This window comes from Mixophyes fleayi, chromosome 3, assembly GCF_038048845.1.
Source record: "Mixophyes fleayi isolate aMixFle1 chromosome 3, aMixFle1.hap1, whole genome shotgun sequence".
Classification (NCBI taxonomy): domain Eukaryota; kingdom Metazoa; phylum Chordata; class Amphibia; order Anura; family Limnodynastidae; genus Mixophyes; species Mixophyes fleayi.
The window spans coordinates 43,372,578-43,396,329 of record NC_134404.1 but is presented as its reverse complement, the minus strand read 5'-3'; the positions used below and the strand labels follow the sequence as shown (position 1 = coordinate 43,396,329).

General features: G+C 40.8%; 1 protein-coding gene across 2 annotated transcripts in view; it reads right to left on the bottom strand.

The window, feature by feature from the left end:
• The window catches only part of NBAS (NBAS subunit of NRZ tethering complex), a 477,499-nt gene that overhangs the window by 447,795 nt on the left and 5,952 nt on the right, over positions 1-23,752 (bottom strand). For both annotated transcript variants that reach the window (XM_075201412.1, XM_075201413.1), the window contains exons 2-9: positions 19,302-19,356; positions 17,299-17,335; positions 15,921-15,998; positions 14,215-14,262; positions 10,709-10,752; positions 7,698-7,831; positions 4,468-4,601; positions 3,762-3,860 (exon numbers count right to left, since the gene is read on the bottom strand). In XM_075201412.1, coding sequence (XP_075057513.1) covers positions 3,762-3,860; positions 4,468-4,601; positions 7,698-7,831; positions 10,709-10,752; positions 14,215-14,262; positions 15,921-15,998; positions 17,299-17,335; positions 19,302-19,356 — 629 coding nt within the window. The remainder of the gene's footprint in view (positions 1-3,761; positions 3,861-4,467; positions 4,602-7,697; positions 7,832-10,708; positions 10,753-14,214; positions 14,263-15,920; positions 15,999-17,298; positions 17,336-19,301; positions 19,357-23,752) is intronic.

Here is a 23,752-nt window from a genome sequence, read left to right as displayed (position 1 = left end):
TTGCACTGGGGAGCATGTGCTGAATTCTATACTGCAAAGTTGACGGGTATCCATGACAACACAATCTGGGCCTGGTGCGGTACCGTTACCTTCTGCGCTTTTTCCCAGAAAAGCCATTCCATTAGTACAGCAGATGTATAATTTAGAAGGCTCTTATCAGGATGGATGAGATTCCCTGACAGCTGGAATGGAGCTGCCATATTAAGTTAAGGAGTTTTTTTTAGAAAATAAAAATAAAAATAAACCCAATCTCTCAGGGCCGAAATAAAATTCACTAAGGCAGCACATAGCTGAGAGAAAAACAAAACGCGCTTTCTTTTACACAGATCCTGAAAAAGGAGGGAAGTACGAGAACCTCTATTAAGATTAATAGAGCTATTGCTTCAGCGGTTCCTAAAGCTCTCCGTGAGCAGAAGGCTATTTGTGATGATTAAAGGTTTCCACAGACGGAACGGAAAAGAAAATGAAGCACTGTTGAAGAGGTGTGAAGCAGCAGAGGCTGGGCTGTGTAACTCCTCATTGTCGGAGGTTCAACAAGAATATATAAAATATCACGTACCATAATATAGATTAGGGGAAAGGGGAGGAAAATGGCAGAGGAGGGGAATAACACTACACAAAAAAATAGACTGGGCAGGTATCACACTTCACATATCTGATACCCAAATACAGTAATGGGGTGCCTTGGAATTCTCACAGGGGTGCCTCTGCCAGGGACAGTGGTAAGCAAGGTGTGGGACTACTTGGTAATTATTTTGGCTTAGGGGTGCCTTGAAAAAATTTTGGAGACCCTAGGGGTGCCTTGAACTGAAAAAGTTTGGAATCCACTGCCGTATGATCTAACATTTGTTTAATGTGTTATTCTTTGCACAACACATGTAATTAGACACGGGGCAGCCATAGAGAAATTGGTCACTGTTTTTAGCTATATTAGACTAAGATGGAAAGGGGTATAATACCAAGAATACATTATATTATTCTCTTTTGATCTATGGATTTCCTGTACAGAATAGAGGAACGCTTTGGGAAAATTTTACCCAGGCCTGAAAATGAGTAACACATATAACCGCAGTATCATACTCTTATAGTCCATGATCCATCTAAACACAGAAATCTGAATATTCACTCCTTATCCAACTCATGAGAAGTATCGCTTGAGCTAATGAAATGCTTTAGTGGCAGGTATTGACGGTGGGCGCAAGGCAACCCGATTATATTCTGAAACTTTGCAATGGTTGTAATGTTACAAAATGTTTGGAGGTTTTTAAATCTAAATTGGCCTCTCAATATCAGTTATTTATTAGATGATCTATTTAGACCTGGAGGAAATGATTCATCAAAACAAAAGATGCAACAAACACCAACATATTGCATATTTGGTACCAATAGCTGGCATTGCAGGACGCTTTACATGTGCACTTAGATGTTAGGGAGAGAACTGTATGTAGGACCAGCTCACAACTACTGTCAGTGACATAAACTGCTGCACAAGTACAGTCACTTTCTGGAGACAGCGATATATGGGCAGATACTTTACACACATTAATGGGTGGCCAAACTGGAAAGAGGTTCAATAGTTAGGCCACTTAGGCCTAGTGGACAGCTCTCTTCCAGCGTAGCTGTAGCTAGTTAGCACAGGTTGTTATAGGTCGTCTTCAATGTGATTTATAGAGAAAGTTTGCTGACAGGCAGGTGCCTAAGTATAGTCATCATACGTGGTGCCTTTTAGGAAGACACCATATTAAATAACAATTATATGGCCCTGTTTAACAACATTTAGCATAAACACCATCCAAAACGCATACTGGGAATGTTGACCAGCATACAGGACAAGGCAAAGTAACACAGAGGAGTAATGGATCAAACACTGAACATTACAGCCTGCACCCAGGGCAGGAAACAACGGCATTCTATGCAGCTGCCCATATTTTCAATATAAAGGCACATCCTGAGAATTGTATCCAGCATGTACAGCATTCTGTTCCCCTTACAGGGAGGAGCAGCAAGGTTCTGTAGTACCCTCGTGGCTATGGTTATGTACCCATTACCATCAGTTATGGTAATGAAAACCTTGTTCTTTTTTTCTTGTACCTCTATAAAAACAGCACAGATCTTTGTCGAAGCATCACGTGGTAAAACACTGCATAATGCTATTACTGCACTTTGCTGCTAATTGAATCTCACCCGCAGAGTATGTATATTTCTCAGAGATACTGAGAAATACATGCAATATATAGCAGGAAGTCGTTTTGAAAACATACAAAATTAAGAACAGATATTATTCCAAAAGAAGCAAAAGAACCTTGTAACAAATCTTTTCCACCATTTTCAGCGTCTCCATAGTTTAAAAAATGGGAAGACAGGATGAAACAGAATCCTAATTCTAATACGGCAACCTGCGTCCGATAAGACAGAATCAAAGCCTGTCCGGTAACTGTACCAACCATTTCACCTGAAACTCCTTTCTCATTTTACCCAAAACTGCAACAAAGTGGTGAGAAGCATGTAGCACTGGTATACACAGGCACGTACAAGATCAGCAACTCATCTACCTGTACCTACGCTCCTACCAGTAGTTGTGGTGGGGGCTCTTCCTGTAAAACTATTCAAAAACGCATGGGACAAACAAATTAATACTATTAAGACAATACAAAAAATATTAAAGGGAAAAAAGTTAAACTAAGTAAAGAAATATATTTGGTAAAAGTTGCAGGAATCCAATTAAACAAAATTATCTGACATCCCCTTTAAGAGAGCAGTGGTCCGCAACTGAGTTTCTGACTGAAGGAAGCCCAGATAAACTGTAGTAAGACCAAAAAGACAGGGTGGAAGACTAAGTCCATCCAATCACAGTTTATAGCTGGTGGCAGCAGTGGGATTAAAAGACAGGGTGAAAGACTGATCCATCCAATCACAGTTTATAGCTGGTGGCAGCGGTGGGATTAAAAAACAGGGTGGAAGACTAAGTCCATCCAATCACAGTTCATAGCTGGTGGCAACAGTGGGATTAAAAGAAAGGGTGGAAGACTAATACCCCATTCACATTACCTACAAAACCCGGGTTTTTGCCGGGGCGAGCTCTGACGACCTAGGTCGTGGCTCAGTGTGAAAAGGGGGTCAGTCCAAAATCCCGGCTCTGATGACCTGGGAATTAGACACAGGACTTCTTTGTTTTTCATCCCGGGTCTCGCATAAAGAAGCTGATTGGGGGGATCAGGGACGCTAGAGGATGACGTCATCTCAAAGCTGCAGAGAAGAGAGATAGGAGAAAGCCACTGTGACACTGTGCAAGGTAGCACAGTGTTAGCAGCTACATCAAGCTCATCTGCTTTATAAAACAGCCAAAAAACACAATTAAACAGGAACTCTGGGCTACACAATAGTGACTCGTCGGCCATGAGTAAAGCAATGCTGTGATCAGTCACCACCCACTTTGGCCTCATCTTTGTGTGCAAAAAAAAAAAAAGTCCCAATTAAATGACCTCACCATTTTTCAGCCAATCAAACCTCATCTTGTGATGACTCTCACTCATTGCCAGGGCAGACACGGGTTCAGTATGAACAGGGTCGACCCGGGACATTCCCGGCCCAAGGTGCAGTGTGAACGGGGTCTCTGAGCTGGGATGCTCTGTGACACGGCAAAAACCCGGCTTGAAAAACCCAGGAAACTGCAGGGGCGGCGATGTGAAAGTGGTATAAGTCCATCTGATCACAGCGTCCGACTACAATCTATTAGAAAACTGTCAGATATCACAACCTACCTGTGCCCAGCATGGTAAACCACCGAGGAAATTCCCTGAGAATAATGATAGCCAAAGCTGAAACCGTGACTCTCTTGATAGCTCTGATTGGCTCCAACACTGTAAAGAAAAGGAAAAATAAAAGGTCTTTAAAAAAATAAATAAATAATAATAAAAAAAAATATATATATATATATAAATTAAGCGCACTGTGTACAAAACAAGCTGTGGAGCAAGATGACTTATCGTTATATCAAAGCCAAAGACCTTATTCCCCATTAATTATGGACTACTTGTGGTTTTAATGGATACAAATATAATATATTGTAATATCACTTTTATGATCATTGCTTTTTAATGCAAATAGAACCCTTGCAGTCTGGGAATTCGTTAAGTTGCGTGTTGCTATGCAGGTAATTACCAAATACAATCTAAAACAGGTTTTAATTACTCACATCCATACGATCCCCAGACTACCCAGCACATAACAGATTGCAGTAAGGCAAAATGGTCCCAGTCCAAGGAAAATTAATGTGATAATGATGATTATTGATAAACACTGATAATAGGGGAGACAATTAACCCAAACGTAACTTTCACCTCCAGCTGCGCTAGTCTGATATTTATGCTGGTGGAATGATATACACCAAAAAAGAAGCTAAAACAAACATACCGCACAGAAATAAAAATAACTTTCCAATGTGAGAGAAGAATAAAGAGAACATACCTCACTAGGTAACTTTTCAGCTGGCCCCGGTAATTAATCACCAGGAGCTCAGCTGACCACTGTGTGCTTGCTTTGTACTCCAGGAAGATCAGACCGGCCACAGCGTAACTCAGGTCCCCGGGGAAACTGGTTTGCTGGAGAAGTGCGGAGAGACAAACCTGAGTCAGACCTAACAAATTATCTCTAGATCTATTCTCATTACCTGTATACTTTAAAATCATTCTCCCCCCCCCCCCCTTCTTACAAAACTACAGAACCAGCTGAACTGCCCACTACATAGAAAGTGATAACAACAAAACATTTAAATCCTATAAAAAATGTAATTGATATTTTGCTTCTTTGTCCAAAAGTTGTTTCTGTTCCAGATAATGATTTTTAGAAACAGATTTCCTCTCCCTATTACTGCAACTTTGAAAGTAGAAATTATTTATTTCTGAAAAAAAATATGTTTTACATCTGTAATTCTTACAACAAAAGCCATGCGCACCAGATGCAACAAATATAGCTCATTTTAATGACCACTAAACCTTAGCTATAACGTGATCCAGCGCGATCATGTACGATTCACAAACATGTGTGTAAGATTACTGATACTATGGCTGAAAGACCCGGCAAGCCTTATGTAATCATTTAACAGAATATGTCATTTTGGTATTACGAGTTTAAATAAGACACATAGCTGTTCTATCCACTGTTTGCCTGGGAGAGAGCGAAGAAAAACTGTGTGCGCTCTCTCGGGTAGTTTCCTGCAGTCAATTCATCTGGCTTGAGGGAGAAAACATAGGTCAGTATGTGGTCTGCATCTCAAGTGGAGTCAGGGCATCAGCACACAGCGAGCTCAGTCTTTCTGGGCTCTCTCTCTCGGGCATGGAAAAAACGATACGTTTGTTTTTCTGCATACATAGATGGTGCCAGAAGCGCTATGTAAGGATTGGTTTAACTAAAGGATGAGAGGATCTCGTTATACCGCCCGCGATGTGGCTGTATGCATGACCTGAACATTCCACTGTAATTTAAAAGGCAGCTGTAGCCTGTTGTCACATGTTCAGTATGGTCAGTACCTATGTAGGAGGCAGTGATTACTAGTGGGGATTACCACATGATTGACTAGTAATAGGACACCTCTATCCAGTTACAGAATTGACAAATTGTCCAAATTCACCATGTGGCACTTTCAGGAAGGGATTCTGCAGCCATAGGTTTTATTCTGACCAGGAGAGTATCTGTGTGGTTTATATGTTGTCTCCATGTTCAGCTGGATTTCCTTCAGCTTCTACCCAGAACCCTAAAAGAACTTGCTGGTTGGTTAATTGGCTTCTGACTAAATTGTTTATATGTATGGTAAGCTGCACGGGGCGGGACTGACACGAATGATTAAACATTCTCCATAAGGCCCTGTGTAATATGTTAGTGCTACATGAAGTGTAATAATATTAGTAATTATTCATCCAGGAAGGGCACTGTTATAATGAAAGCTGAAGGGTTCCATAGGAACAGCATAAATTCAGGAGCTGGAAGCAAGAATCTTGTCCTCAACAATTTCCAGCATCACTTTCACAAGAGCATCACATCATTACTCAATGTTGCTGGGAGACCCCGCTTCTTCCACTATATAACTTTGTGTCTTCCTTCTGCCTCCATTCCCCTCCTCACATCATGTCACTTCCCCAGTCACATGCAGCTCTGTCCTCACTAACACAGCACTCATCTCCTGATATACTCTGTGCTGCTGGGAGACCCTGCTCCTTCCACTATATAACACTCTGTCTGTGGTTTCCTGCTGCATCCATTCCCCTCCTCAAATCAAATCAATGCCCCCCGTCACATTCAGCCCTGCCCTCACTAACAGAGCACTCACCTCCTATTATACTCTGTGCTGCTGGGGGATCCTGCTCCTTCCAATATATAACTTTGTGTCTTCCTTCTGCCTCCATTTCCCTCCTCACATCATGTCACTGCATCTACCACATACAGCCCTGTCCTCACTAACGCCATCCCACAAGATCAGTGCACTCATTCCCTGAAATAATCGGTGATGTCAACATTCCACTGATCCGATTGGCCCATTTCAAAACGAAGAACACACAGATGTGCAGGAGATTAACATTGCTAAAGCACTGTGCATGAAACGCCAATTCTTTATTCATCCTCTCCTACTCCCAGTGCTATTACACATCCCATTTACAAGGACACATCCTAGCTGGGTGAAAGCACAAGAACGTTTATTCGCTATTAGTATGTGATGATAGGAGGTTCATGAGATTGGCAGAAACGCTTGCACTCAATAAGAAACTTAAAAACTTCCAAACACAATGAATAATTTCCTCAGATCATACTGACCGTTTGCATAATCTAGACAGAACCAGACATAATACCCAGACCCTTATGGGAGCAGCTACACTTGTTGCTTCTGCAGCATGCAGCAGATGTGTATACCAATTACTGGAGGGAGCAACAGACAGTAACGTGAGTATATCCCACAGGGGATCGATGGTTCCTCCAATCAGACAGACCTGTCGCGATAGAGCCCTACAGTACACACAACCAGTTGCAGGAAATTATAATTGGTGGTTAGCACAGTGGATAGCATTGATGCCGTGCAGTGCTGGTGAATTAGGTGTGTTAGTGACCAGGGTAACACCTGCACAGAGTTTGTATGTTCTCCCTGTTATTACACGTTTCAGTCACAAGACATACTGATTGATTAACTGGCTTCCTACATACATTGTCCCTGTGTGTGTGTGCTTATGTGTCTGTGTTATGGATATTAGATTGGGAGCTTCCCAGCAAACAGTGCGTGTGAATAGACTTCTGTACACAGTGATGCACCATTTGTTAGTGCTGTAGAAATCAAATGAATTATTATTACATTACATGTTTATGTGTAACCAGATGGGAAAAAAAAGAACAATTTGGTAAGGTTTATGAGCAGATCAGCTCACCAGGGCTTATTCCACAAAGACTGTCAGCGCAGTCTCTTCTTTCACAGTTTTTTTTTTTTATTATATTATCTTCAGGCAAACGGAAAAAATCCATATAAAAAGAGACGAGTGCTGACATTTATTTATGTTCCAAGCCCAGGGAAATAGAGGCCGCCTTTCATCTCTTGTCATCTCTCTGCTAGAAGTGAAACTTTGCCATGTACGGTTTGTGTTGCTAAGGACCCTTGATGATCAATTCCTTTTACATTTCTACGAGTTATTGGTGAAATAAATAAAAGTGACAAATACCGGAGGGATGACAAAAAGTTCACTCCCGATGAGATCAAACAGCCTGACGGTACCGGTGCTTTCAGCGTAAGCCACCAACGTGCAGTCGTGGCTCCACGCCACGCGTCTCCACTGAGGGTTGGGGTCTTTGGGAACTGTGCACACATAAAAAAAAACAAAAAACACAAAAAGCAGAAAAATAAATAAAATATCAAATAAAAAAAAAAAAAAAAGTTTCCTCAAACATCAAAAGGTTAAACATGAATAAGCAAAGTACAAGAACATCTGTATCATTTAATCCTCTGATTACACTGCTGTATCCTTCTAGCTTCTGTCTGTGCTGTTCAGCAATGTCTTCGTATCAGACATATCAGACAGAGATGCTTATGTTCCCCGCCTTGAGATACAATGCAGCATGACTATGTTTCCTGCATGGGATGTAACTGTGTCTGGAGATCATGTGTGTGGCATATCACAGGGCTACAAAATGAAACCACTCTGCCTGGTGATACAGAGAAATGTCTGAAAAGCACAGAAATATGCTAGAAAGAAAGAACAACGGATTTGGTAATATACAAGCTGAGAAAAGTCATCTGAAGCTGGAATGCCCCTTAAAATGATAATATATGTCATATTTTTTAAGCATTTTTGTATTCTTCCAACCTTAGCTATCTATAAATAGGTAATGTATATGACCATAAGGCATCTCGAATAGAGCACCATATTTCTCTGTATATTCACAATTATTAATATGAATTGGATGTGCCATACCGTAGGTTATTAAATCAAATATCATCAATAGACTGAGGAAGAACAGTGTCACCTAGTGGTCATTAATATTAAAAACAACAGCAGCTTCAATAAATGAAGCATTTCTTTAAATAGGAAAGGACCCTTATTTTAAAAGCAAAATGGCTCTTCAGCCTGATCACTCCCCACTTTATTTTTCCCTAATGGAACCCCTTGTTCCTAATATATTAAATTGTGATCCGGGGCTGACCGGTCATGTTGATGTCTCTGTGAGACTGCTTATATGTACAGTCTTTTATGGAGTTCCTGTTTCCCCACAGTCTCTCTGCACCATATAAATGATTATAATGTACAATAATAAGAAACAATTGCTTATTTATTTATATACTCTATGATTTATTTTTATTTTTTTGGGTGAGGGGGTAGGGTAGGGTAGGGCTGTGTGTGTGTGTTATTATACTGTGCAAAAGTTTTAGACAGGTGTAGAAAAAATGCTGCAGAGTAACAATGCTTTCAAAAATAGAAGTGTTAAAAGTTTATTTTTATCAATCAACAAAATACAAAGTGAATTAACAGAAGAGAAATCCTCCTACACAGCTGTTTCTGTTTCAGTTAATGACTGTGTTTGAACCTACATACAAAAATGATGATCATTATTACCTGCTTGGTATGATTGGTTAATCATGCACCTGACTATAATCCAACAAAATCCCTGACTTTGTGCAAGTGTACCTAGAATAATTGGAATTGATGCTGTTTTAAAGGCAAAGGGTGGTCACACCAAATATTGATTTGATTTAGATTTCTCTTCTGTTCATTCACTTTGCATTTTGTTAATTGATACAAATAAATTATTAACACTTCTGTTTCTGAGAGCATTCTTACTTTGCAGCATTTTTCCACACCTGCCTAAAACTTTTGCATATATTATAGTATTGTCAGTACTCAGTCATCTCTAATATCTTTATAATGCTCAATACATTAACCCATATACAAACTAACACTACTGTGATTATGTATTGATTTTTATTATGTGCTTTTAAATATGGAGCATTGACCTCACTCTTCCCAGGCTGAACCTGTATGAGAGGCCTGTTCCTGTGATTGACGATGGCGGTGATCTGTCGTCACTTTTCCCACGACCGTTATCAACGTGCCCGATAATTATCAGAGACGATCATTTTCGACCACATGCTGCCATATCAGGTAAACTGTACTACATCGGCTATGATAGTGCACAGTGTGTTACCAACATTAGCTGCCAATCACATTCTAGCTGTCATTTTCGACAATGTACTAGATAAATGATAGCTAGAATCGGATTGGTTGCTATGGGCAACACCTTCACTTTTCCTTTTTAGAATGTTTGATAAATCTACCCCTCACCTGTTGTTTTAAAATGACCAGAAATGTTATTCAACATGTGAACAGGCCTTGATTGGGCGAGACCACCAAATGACTGAATCTGTCAAACTTTGGTACCCATGTGTGTGCCACCTTGGGCATAGCCCGAGTGGTTTAGCATTCAGGTCCAATGAGAAAATCTGCCCATGTATACACTAGTTTTGTATTTCTTGAGGATACATTTCTAGGTTTCAAAAAGCAGTAATTCAAGATCGAGATAACTTTCCAGTTAAAGGCTTAACACTGTAGATACCAATGTTGTATGGTAACAAGAACCATGGACCCGATTCATTAAGGATCTTAAATGAAGAGGATTCTTATTTCAGTCTCCTGGACAAAACCATGTTACAATGCAAGGGGTGCAAATTAGTATTCTGTTTTGCCCATAAGTTAAATACTGACTGTTTTTCATGTAGCACACAAATACTTGATAGCTTATTTGTACACTGAAATTTAAAGTTGATATTTGTGTGCTACATGAAAAAACAGTCAGTATTTAACTCATGTGCATTTGCACCCCTTGCATTGTTACATGGTTTTGTCCAGGAGACTGAAATAAGAATCCTCTTCATTTAAGATCACTAATGAATCAGGCCCCATCTTATTAGATGTAATTCCCCTTGCATCTAGACACTCAAAAAAACAAATAAACCTAAATCATCATTAAATAATGTACATATAACAAACAAGTCTGTTCTCCCAGCAGCATTTAGATACTTAGTGCCTCTACAACATATTTTTACATTTCAATTAGCGGTGTTTCCAGACGCTGCTCTTGTTGAACTAGTTGAATTGTATTAAATTGGATGAATTTCGCTGCATGCTAAAAAATAAAAAAAAAAAAGGATTGAGAACTGAGAGTACTTATAATCACTCACCTTGACATTTTCCTATAACCGAGCCAAAGTCATCTTTTGCAGACCTGGATGGGTGCAGGAAACAGAATACAGAAGGGAAATTAAATCTTGATAACTATGAGAGAGTGATGTATTCTTGCAAACATATAGCTGAGATATGCACCCATCGGTGTTATGCAGAAGTAGATGAATTAAACCGGCGCGTCTTGCCAGAAGATAAAAACAAATTCTTATCCTAAGAGGAGTTTGGGCAGAAAATGTAAAAGTTCTTCTTTAATACATGTATACAGTCCTAATGCAAATCAGTCTGCTCTGCCGGCTCTGGAACAGAATGGGGTGAAAAACGCATCTATTTTTATAAAGGAAACAATGTGGTACTGTATATAGATTAGAATTTGTTTGTTGGAGATAGTTGTAGGAGATAGTTTGTGTACACCTAGAATTTGATATTCTTCAGATAATCTTTACTCCGAGCCCTCACCGGTCAAGACGTCCGTCCCTCAACAACTCTACAGAAACATATCACATGCAGTAACGAGACAGACAACAATTAGTCCCTGTCATGTATCCCATCAACCATCGCCAAGAGAACAACACAAACTGTGGAAGTCTGAAACTTTGTGTGTATAGTCAAACTATCAACTATAACCAGTGTAAGGGTTCAAGTATAAAAGTGATAAATATTATATATGTACATACACTGCCTGCTCCAACTTTGGGATTACTATAGTTCAACCATGACTGAGAAGTGACAAGTATAATGTGCTGGGCACTGATAAGTAAAACTCCATGACTCAGACTTGTGCACATCCCACAGATGCTCGATCAGATTGAGAACTGGGGAATTTAGAGGACAAGTCAACACACTGAACACTTTGTCACGTTCCTTAAACCATTCCTAAACAAGTTTTGCACTGTGGCAGGGCGCATTATCCTGCACAAAGAAGACATTGCCAACAGGGAATAATGTTGCCATGAAGGGGTGTAATTGGCCTGCAACAATGCTTAGGTAGGTGGTACATGTCAAAGTAATAATCACATGAATGCCAGGACCCAAGGATTCCCAGTAGAATATAGCCCAGCACATCACATCACACTGCCTTCGCCGGCTTGCCTTCTTCCCATGGTGCCAACTCTTCCCCAGGTCAACAACGCACACCTAGTCGGCTATCCACATGATGTAAAAGAAACCGTGATTCATCAGACCAGGCCCCCTTCTTCCATTGCCCCATGGTCCAGTTCTGGTGCTCACGTAGCCATTGTAAGCTCTTTCCGCGGTCGACAGGGGTCAGCATGGACACGCTGACCGGACTGCGGCTACGCAGCCCCAACCATGCACAGCAAGCTGGTATGTCCTTTCTTGGACCACTTTTTTAGGTACTAACCACTGCACACCGGGAACACCCCACAAGACCTGCCATTTCAGAGACGATCTGACCAGGTCATCTAGCCATCACAATTTGGTCATTGTCAAAGTGGCTCAGATCCTTACGCTTGCCCAATTTTCCTGCTCCCAACACATCAACTTCAAGAACTGACTGACCACTTGCTGCCAAATATATTGCATTCTGTTGGGTTATTGATATAATTTGGTAGACACAGATGACTACAATTTGCTCATGTACATAATATTCTGAGCACTGATGGATACTAGGGACACAGATGAGCATACTACCAGTGGGCAGCCACCCAAGAGCATACTACCAGTGGGCAGCCACCCAAGAGCATACTACCAGTGGGCAGCCACCCAAGAGCATACTACCAGTGGGCAGCCACCCAAGAGCATACTACCAGTGGGCAGCCACCCATGAGCATACTACCAGTGGGCAGCCACCCATGAGCATACTACCAGTGGGCAGTCACCCATGAGCATACTACCAGTGGGCAGCACCACAAGAGCAGAGTACAGTAATAATGGTATGCTCAACATAAAATGTCCTATTTTTTTTATTAAACTCAATATTTCTAATAATAGCCCACCTGCCCTCCTCCTTCCTGGGTTCCTTCACCTCCCCCCTCTTTCTGTTAATAACACTACACTACTTTCTGCTCCCTCAAGTCTGCTGTCTAAGGGTCATCGTTGACTCTTATTTCTCCTTCAAAACTCATGTTTAGTCCTTCTCCAAATCCTGCGTGCAATCCACCCCGAGAATATATCCAATATTCACAGAAGCCTCAAAAACTCATCGACTCTCTTGTAAACTCTCATTGTGATTACAGTAGGCACCTTCTCCTTGGACTACCCAACTCTCATCTTGCCCCTCTTCAGTCTATGCTCAATACTGCTGCCTGACTTTTTTTTATTCTCCTGCCGCTCTCTCTCAGCTGTCCCTCTCGGCTGTTGGCTACAGAATTAAATTGAAAAACCTCATCCATAAAGTTTCCAACCAGCCCCCCCCCCCTTCCCCTCACATACAACTTCAAACTCATCTCTACCTACACTACTTCCCTCCACTCTGCCAATGATGGCTGCATCACTACCACGCTGATTACCTTTTCCCACACCTGCCTCCAGGGCTTTTCCACACCTGTGGTATGATCTCACACACCCCATCAGGTTAGCCTCTAGTCTCCAAGAGTGCCCTTTCCTCGTGTTCTCCTTCTACTATTCCATCACCCTCTGGTCCTGTTTTCTTGAGCCCAGGCCTACTTCATGTTGGACATTACCATCACTCTCCCTCACTGTCCCATATGTAACTTGATCTGTATTACCAAGTTACTTGTGTGTAATCTGTTAGTCAGGAGAGGTCTGGTCTTCATATTATTTTGCATTTTTAAATTTATTATGTACTATGTTATGGTTCCTTCCAGGTCTATGTATTGTACACTACAGTGAATTTCATGTACAGCTCTGCAGAACTTTTGTGGTGCCTTATAAATAAAGGATGATACTAAAAATAATTTATTAATACCAGCATCAATCATATTTACAACGATTCCACATTAAACCCATGCAGTTATCCTTGGTATTGGAACAACAACTTATCAATGATTTTGTGTTTAAAGTTGACATAATGAATGACTCAAGTGCTCTGTATGGGCTACATAAAGGCAGCAGCTTCACTCAGCGTTCAAGGACAATTTGATACTTCCTACATCTGCGAATCATAAACACAAATAGATATAAAAGATGCATTTAGTGCGAAAGTTGCACTAGACCACAGAAACCAACTAGAGACCTGTTTTAATTTGCACTAGACAGATAAAAGCTAAATAGTTATTCATAAAGGTTCAGTGCAAAATGTGACCCGAAATGCAATGTCAGTAAAGGAGCCCTATTGTATACTTGGCGATAATCTCTGGCTGATGACCCGATATCACAGCGTCTGGGATTTACTTTTTGAAGGAATATATGTTACTAATATTATCGAGTCCAAATACCTGAATAGAATCAACAGTTTTCCTCTCCAGCGACGCTAAATCCCCTCCATTCTGATCCACACAGTTAGCAATGTGTATAAGGCTTAATATGTATAAAGTAGCTGTCCATAAATCTTAAGGCATTTAAAAGACAATTAGTAACCTACCTAATTTCCACGCACTGGTCCTGAACTGCTGCCAAAAGCTTGCCATTACTGCGAGAAAAATGACAACGAAAATATTGAAATGATTATAGTGCTATTAACATTCTGCAATGATGGGAATACATTCTCTTTGTCTCACCCACAATTCTCATCAATTTTCTCCACTTAATACTTTCAAACAAACGTTATATCATCTGTGGGGTCTCTCAAAGCAGCTCTGAATACTGTTTTGTGGATTTACAATGATCTAGGCGACTGCATCTTATATTACCCACATCAGGCTGACATGTATATATTAAGGTGCTGCGGAAACCTTGTGGCGCCTAACAAATAAATGATAATAATAACAAATAAATGATAATAAGGTATTCAACGCCCGCTACAATCAAGAACAAAAAAAAAAACAGACCCAGCCTTTCACCTAGATGTTTTACAAAATGAATCAGATACATCTTATGGCATTTTGTGCAGTGCAGGGAATGGGACTCATAATAAAAAGCTGAACTCCCCTGGAACTGCAGCGAGAGAAGGAGCCGCGCTAACGGGGGGGCTGCAGCTGGGGAGGAGGAGCCGCGCTAACGGGGGGGTGGCTGCAGCTGGGGAGGAGGAGCCGCGCTAACAGGAGGGCTGCAGCTGGGGAGGAGGAGCCGCGCTAACGGGGGGGTGGCTGCAGCTGGGGAGGAGGAGCCGCGCTAACAGGAGGGCTGCAGCTGGGGAGGAGGAGCCGCGCTAACGGGGGGCTGCAGCTGGGGAGGAGGAGCCGCGCTAACAGGAGGGCTGCAGCTGGGGAGGAGGAGCCGCGCTAACGGGGGGCTGCAGCTGGGGAGGAGGAGCCGCGCTAACGGGGGGCTGCAGCTGGGGAGGAGGAGCCGCGCTAACGGGGGGCTGCGTTGACGGAGCTGCTACTCGGAAAGGGAGATGCTAATGGACCTTATACCAGATTTTGAACTATGCCAGAGGACTACTGTGTAAAGTGGGATGGGGAGATTCCATAATGTTTTGCTATGAAGCCCATTGATCCCTAGTAACACTCATGCTTGCCCAAAATCACTATCTCACAAAATACTTGATTTTAATCATGAAAATAAAAGCTACTACATGTGAGCGACCATCCGTCACTGATCAAGCCTCACCGGTTCCAGCTGCCTAGCCTGACAGCTGAATAAGGGGATAACCCTAATTTTACTACTCACAAGAGTGGTCAAATTAGAAATATACGATCATCTGTAGCCATATTAGGATGGTGAACCTTGCTAGACTCTTCCTGAAAGAGTAATCCTGGCCACACGCAATTAGGTTTGATTACTGCAAACTGGCCGGATCTGAGCAGAGCCAAATTGTTCAGATCTGAACACAATGCAATCGAAATTGGCTGCATGCGTTACCCTACTACTTAAGGGTCAGTATTCAATAATGGCGATTGGGTTGTCAGTCTGGTTAATGGAGCAGATTTAATTCCCTTGGATTGTGCAGCATCCCAATGTCTGCACCTGGACCAGATTTAATAATTGCAGATTGCTGGATGACTAGTCAGCCATTGCTACATGCTTGTTCAGGGTGGGAAAGAACATCCTAGCGCAACCAATAAAATGTTGGTTGATTGTTATCCTGATCAACCATTCTAATGAAAGCTATCCTTGGATTGGTTCATCTCAGGTGCAGCAGACTTGTCATATTTGAGTGCTGTAAATGAAAGGAGCCCAACTTACCTTGTCAGTACTAGCTGCCAGCTGATCTGCTTGTTGACCAAGCGGAGGAGGCCAGAGGGAAGAGAGAATGTAGCTGGACTGTACAGAAAAATGATACATATGTTCATTATATAACTTTAAAAATATATAGCAAACAAAACCTTTATATATACAGTTAATATATATATAAATGTAACTTCTTAAACACCACAAAAAGAATGCAATAAACATTGAACTCTCTAACATTCTAATACGGAAAGCATGATCTTTATTGTCTTCATGATGTATTTCAACATTTAGATCCTGACTAGGAACATATAACCGCCGCGTCTCACTCATCCGATGCTAAACGCTTTCACCACCCTGCCAGGAACACTTCAGTGACAGCTCCGTAACTGGGAGGATGAATCCAGTTGACATCTTTATGTTGAGATTAAGGAGTTTTGGGCTCACAGATAATGAGGCAGTAAAAAGTTTTACAGCCAGATTTCAATATTGCAACTACTATTTTTTAAAATTGCTTTTACATTACACTTAGTGTCCTTTTATTTTATAAGGGCGAGAACACAGCAACTCTATATTGATTATTGCTGAAACATATTGGCTAATGGGACAGGCAGAACAATCAGCTGAAATGTTATAACTGCCCAGAGTGTAAACTCTGAATGGGCAGATTAAGAATGGGCCAAATACCAGGTCCTTTGTCTCTCCATTACCATTGTAAGGTGCACAGTTAAGTTAATTATTGACTTAAATTTAAATTTAGGAACAAATAAAAATAAGAAGCAGCTTTGAGCCTTGGCAAAACCATGTTGCACACTGGTGGAGGAGGGTGGGGGGCAAACTTAAACTAAATAACTAAATAAAACAAATCTGTTGTATAAAGCAACAATTTATTTATTTGTTTGGTGGACGATTTTCATACATGCAGTGTATATAAATTAGCATGTTGTGGTTTTAGCTAGGTGAGAAGTGTCTTGGATGGTCTTTAGCTGTCCAATATCACCGCTGAATTCAGGTAATTGGCCAGATGTCAAAGAACACGGAACTAAAATTAACACCCAATAAAGACCCAATCAAAAGTAAATAAATTGCAGGAATATGTTTGTTACCAGTGAAACTATTCAAATCTATATTACTATAGCATATATTTTGGGGGGTATAAACCCAGCTAGAGGGACGCTCCAACCAACCGTCAGACAATTTCAGGATAGGGAACAATATATTGTATAACATGCTCCGCAAGCAGCAAATGAGAAAAGGGGAATAGGCAATCACACAAAAAAAAGCCATAACAAAGCGCTCAGTGAGAGCTGGGAGAGGGATATTGTATTCTGACAGCAGCCAAGACGCTCGGATCCAGATAAAACACAGCAGTAAAACCTGTCAGACTATGTACCTGTACCAGACGTACTGCAGCATATACAGCGCCGGACCTGCAATGAGAAATAAATGTTATTCAGAAGATACGGATAAGGTAAATATGCTTAAATGAAACAGTGGTGGTTCAGTGAGAGAACCCTCACCAACCACGTGGGGGCATGGTCTACACCCCAGCCAATACAACAAATATACTTCACATAAACCAAGTTAAGAAATAGATCATTAAACATTACTACTAATTAAGCAAATGTCTCCAGGATGTACAGCTGACATATGTGTGTATGTATGTATGTGTAATACATTAATACACACACATTATATATATATATATAATGTGTGTGTATTAATGTATTACACATGCATACATACATACAGTCACTGAGAGCGCTGCATAATCCGCCTTGTGTATCTGTCACTGCACTGACACTACATGCTATACACAATCACGATGTAGACACTGAGAGCGCCCCATAACCCCCTCTGTATCTGTCACTGCACTGACACTACATCCTATACACAATCACGATGTATACACTGAGAGTGACTTATAATCCCCTCTGTATCTGTGACTGCACTGACACTTTACATCCTATACACAATCATGATGTAGACACTGAGAGCGCCCCATAACCCCCTCTGTATCTGTCACTGCACTGACACTACATCCTATACACAATCACGATGTAGACACTGAGAGTGACTTATAATCCCCTCTGTATCTGTGACTGCACTGACACTACATCCTATACACAATCATGATGTATACACTGAATATGATAACAGCAGCTGTTGTCTTAGGCTGGGTACACACTACAGAAAATTTCTCCCGATGCGATATCGTCAATGATTTTACCAACGACTGAGAGCCCTGAACAGCAGCCGATCCATGTGTATACATTATACACGTTTTACCTTCAGATCTGTGCTCCTCATCTGTCATAACAATCGGCTGAAAAGATCCTGACTCTGTAACCTGCATAGAGATCTATGGACACTGCTGGTCCTGAGTGATTACACACTGCAGGTTTCGCCCAACATCGGTCAATCGTTAGAACGAGATTTTTAGTCCAGGTGTAAATTCAAATCAAGCGATATAATGTGTTTTGGTACGATAAAACATGATGCAATATCGGACCCATTGTTCGTTTACTGTGTGACTGGCACAATAATCGGGTGAAAAACCTGTAGTGTGTACCCAGCTTAGGGTTGTACTCTTCACTCCCAGAAGAGATGTAGGTGAGACTAAGCTAGCACAATTAGATTGGTCTAAGGGCACAGTGCAGAGGAATAAATCTCTACAGAATACAGTCAAATTCCCATTTCACAGCCCCTAATTTAACCTTTATTTGTCACGGTGCAATCATTTTCTAATGCATTTTTAACACAATAAAACCACTGTGGTTACTTACACATTGCCCTGTGCGTTTCTCCCTTATTTACCTTGAAGCTTGTGTTTGTACGTATTCACTCATGACTGTATATAAAACTCGCAGCTCACGGATGTCCCCAGACACCTTCCATAATAAATCACTTTACAGTGCCTTACGTTTTCCTCTAGGCTACACACTATGGAGGCAGTCATTTTGTGGGCCTGTCCTGTCATTAGGAAAAAGCAACATCAGTGAGGCACAGTGTGCCTCATGCCTCAAACATGCCGCTGGTTCCCGGTGAAGCGATAGGCTGCATTATTCTACAAATGTTCCGATATATCGGCAACAGACACACTTTACAGAGCAGCCTATTGTGTTAGGTACTGCTGCTGGAATCAGTACGACAATAGATGTAAAGTCCCAGGTTGTCTGCAGTTACTGAGAACAGGTCTGTGAACCCATCAGCAATCTTACTACATTACAATTCCCATTATTTCTAGCTGGCTGTTGGTCAAGGAAAAGGGTTGTAGTACAGCAAGATGTGTAGCTGGTGTAGATTATGTGCTGATTGTATGAACAGGAACAGTGGTAATATACAATAGGGATTATAGCCAGTTCAATGTCAAGATAATGTAAGAGTCTCCTGTACCTGTAATAGCTTTTGTGAGGACAAATGATGCTCCATGCTCACGGCTACCTCGAGGCTGCAAATAAAACAGGACAATTTACCAAGTTACAAATCTTCCATACAACCCTGGACGCAGCTGCTGTATAAGCAGGAACAGAAGAGTACATATTAATACCTCTGGCTTATACCCGTACAGGCGGGTGTGTGTGCTGCTTAATGGTTATATAGAGAGCATACAATGTTACCAGCACCGTTTCACTGCTCATTCCAGATTCCAATCTAATTTTTGGTGGAATATGTAACAATCACGGACATGTATATATGAGCATGGATCTGCAGGCCAAGGGGGCAGCGTCTGTAGGGGATGGAAAAGTGACACCGGACGATAAGACGAGACGAATGTGCATCAAAGTGCTGAACTGAGATATCATTTTGCAGGAAGGGATCATTTAATGGATTTAGAGGGGTCTAGTGGGTGCATTTACAGCAGTGACGCTTCCACAGACTTTTTCAAAACTACTTTTCTGCCTCCTCTGTGGTCACAAAGCGCAGATCTCATCCTGACACTTACAGCAATTCACTTGTAGTCCTGTGGGAAAGAGCATTTTTATGGGGCACTTCAACAAATGCAATAGCTTCCAAGAGTGACACCTGTAACAAAGACTATCCGCTGTCCTGTCACTCTCAAGATTATTTTAAGACAGAAATTAGGCTAAAAAAAACTAAGTAGTGGGTAAAAGGGCAGCTCCTACGGTGGTAGGTTAGGCTCTGGCGTTTCTACCGTTTCCACCCAGTGCATCCTCTAGTAAGGGAAGTAGGCAGAGATGCACACAAAGAAGCATTGTGAGCCAGTGGATTCTGAAGGCCATCAATTGTAGACTAGATACTGACAATATACTATGTGCCTGGTGGGCTGTTTGCTACAATAGTATCTGCTCCATCTGTATAATTGACATGCAGAACAAGACGGCAATACAGGTTTTAGGTGTACATGGTTTTAAACAGAATATATTTTTCTATATTACCTTCACTTGTACATTAAGCCAGATATTTCATAGTGATAGGAGAATGCCAATCAGAATACTTAACAACAGGACAAAGTATTCCAGAATTAACGTAGCCAAAGTTTGGTTCCAGTCAACGGAATAGACAACAGACATGTTTTGGGCACTAACAAGACAACATGATCCACTTATATACATTCTGGGTCAAGAAATGACTAACAGCACAGGGTCTTGCATGGAATTAAACAGGCTATTGGTTGGACTTCTAAATTAAAAACACCAAAAAATAACAAATGCAAACACAAGATAAAAAAAAACAACAACACACATGCACACAGAATGCACACTAAAATAAGCACAATAGGTAGACCAATGTTTTCTTCTGTCGTCATACTGTCATAAGAAGACACATTATTATGTAACTAGGTTAATGAAGAGCAAATCTAGTTGAAAAATGTGACTTGCTGAGATATTTCGCAACAGCCGATGTCGTTTTTGGAGACTGACCAATAAATATATAAATGAAAGCAGATTTCAGCGACAAATCAAGAGACCCAGCTTCTTTTACACCCCCCTGACAGCTAGAAAAGGGCACAATGGGGACATTTATGAACACTAGAGCACAGAACCACAGTGGTGTTTCCCACAGTAACCAATCAGATGGGATCCTTTTCACTACAACATGAGACGGGCAGAAGTTGGCTGCTAAGGACAACACCACCATTTTCTTCTGCGCTACTATTAGTAAATAGCCCATAACTATGCCCATGTTCTTGAAGACTCATTGAAACAACTGAATGCCACCTGCCTAAACAGGATTTTTCATTTTGGGTGGAGTCATCAATCACTAACACAGCATAAGTAAAACACACAACAACCACTAAAATAGAAAGTGCCATTAGACTGACTACACCAGCATTCAAATAGCCGATTTACGATTGCTTACGCGACATCAATGCTATCTGTACCATAAGTATATTCTTTGTTCAAGATAAATTCTATAAAGTACAGCGAGATAACAATTTTATTTTTAGATGGGTTAGAGAAATGAGAAGTCAATAAGGGCTTGTACACACAGGCTGTAAAAAACAACGGTTATAGACGAAACTTTGTACATTTGTCCTCACTTAAAACAGTGTTCAAAAGTTTCCCTGCAGCATACTGTACTATGTACAAAGCACTAACAGTCCTGGACACTGCAACTTCAAAATTGAAAGAAAGCAAAGCAAATCAAACAAGTGACACGGAGTATGTGTGTACAACATGTATATTTACTTACATTATTTGTTGGACTATCAGCATTAAATTTGCAGTCAATGTCTAATATTAATGTCTGTGTATACAAGGCCTTAGATTACAATTATTGGGAAAGGTATGTGACCAAACAAGGCTGAAACCACTGTATGTTACCCGTGTATAAATATGTCACTGGCTCATGTTTCAGTAATAAGATAGGAATGAATGATTTAAGGAATAATACTTTATAAGAGATTTTATTATATTAATAAGGCTACGTCCAGACCTACTTTTATCTGTTTTTAAAACTGGTTTAGGCCTCACATGGCATCCAGAGCACATGAATAAGAGACAGTCCTCGTTTCTACACTTCTACCTGGCGTTTTCCAAAATAAAGATGCTCACAGAAGTTATTAGGAATAATTTATTTTATTAGAATCAGTGGTGGAAGTGGGATGGTATATAGTGGTATGCCATACTGCCACTTCTCCTACTGCCTTCATTATAAAACTATTCAATCCCATTCAATCACATTTTACATACCGACACTTCGACCACTATCTAGAATTTAGAATGTATGGTGAATCATGAGACAAATATATTGGCGCATACAACTAATCTGGGACTTTAGAAGCAGCCAACTCAAGAGGTCTTAAAACAAAACAGTATGAGAAGCACTGCCAACCTATCAGAGACACTGCAGAACACACGTTACATTTCTTGTTACCAATATAGAAATGTAGTCCTTCTATCACTACACACTGTCAGTGTTACACAGGGCACTTTGTACAACTTTAATAAACTCTTACGCTATAAAAACATGGCTGGCAGACACAAGTTACCAGGTCAACTCAAAGAAGTGTCCTTAGGCCATGGAGGCAATGCAACAGGCAGATATTATATGCCTCATTAATAGATGCTGCTAACAAGAAGAACTAATGAGCACCTACGGGTTCTGACAAGTGCATGTACTGATTATCCCTACGTCAGTCAAGTGACCAGCACCCCATAGAGGCTGGGTCAGTGGTTCTGCTCCAATGTGGGGACACTAACTGAGTGTACTATGCAAGTCATTTGTGCTGTATAAAATATTTTGTATAGCACCCATTTATTGGGGCACACAATACATTTTCCCATACTAAACTTCTGGTTCCTATCTTTTTGGAGGACTTTGTCCAGGACTGCTATTAATCTTCCACTAAGAAATGATGATGACATATGAGTTATACATGGGGTGTGGGGCCAGTTAGTGCTACTGAAAACGCTGATTGTAAGATTGAACAACATTCCTTTCTACAACAATTCACGTGTACAGCTGCCCACAGCGCTACAAACTTCTCCGTTATACACAAACACAAGGCAATACGCTGTCCATTTCTTACTATAACACTCTGTTACTCTCTCCATACATCATTCATCCTTTTAGCTATACTACAGTTATATAAAAGAAAGTACTTTTATATAACGACATGTTTCATCATCTAGTTCTCACCAAGTCCTACAATTCGAAAAACATAATTTTGTGTGACAAATAAAATATGTATATAAATAAATAAAATAAATGTGTGAAAAACTAAGTGCACCCCAAGATTCAGTAGCTTGTACAATGAACTTTAACAGCACCAATCTGGACTTTGACTTGGCGTTCCCAAAAACTTTACTTTCTATTTATCTGTATTTTTTTTAAAAGCCATTCAATTGCGGATTGCTGGTGCGCTGAAGATCACTGTCCTATTTGCAAAGCGCTACGGAATTTGCTGGCGCTATATAAATGTTGATGATTGTCCCATTTCATTATCCAAATTCAAGCGTCATTGGTGGGGCAGATTACTTCACGTTTTCATCTAGTCTACTCTGGTATAAGAGGAGTTCATGGTGTACTTAATTATTGCAAGCCAATCAGGTGCCATGGCTGCAAAACAATCCCAAATCATCACCCCTCGAACACCATGCTTGACCGTAGGTATAGTATGAACTTCTTGTGTAATATGTCATGCTTGGGTTTCACCAAACATAGTGTTGCACATTAAGACAAAACAAGTCTACATTGATCTTGTTTGCCCAGAGGACATTGTTCAGAAGTATTGTTTGGAAAAAGCCTTTTAACCCTTTCCAGGTTGACGAGTCGCAACAATTAGTTCTCTACTGCTAACCGCTTAATGTTTTTCTCTTTGGTATGGCGTTACCACAAACCGGAAAGCTCCGGGCCGACCAGCCAAAAAATAAATTGCA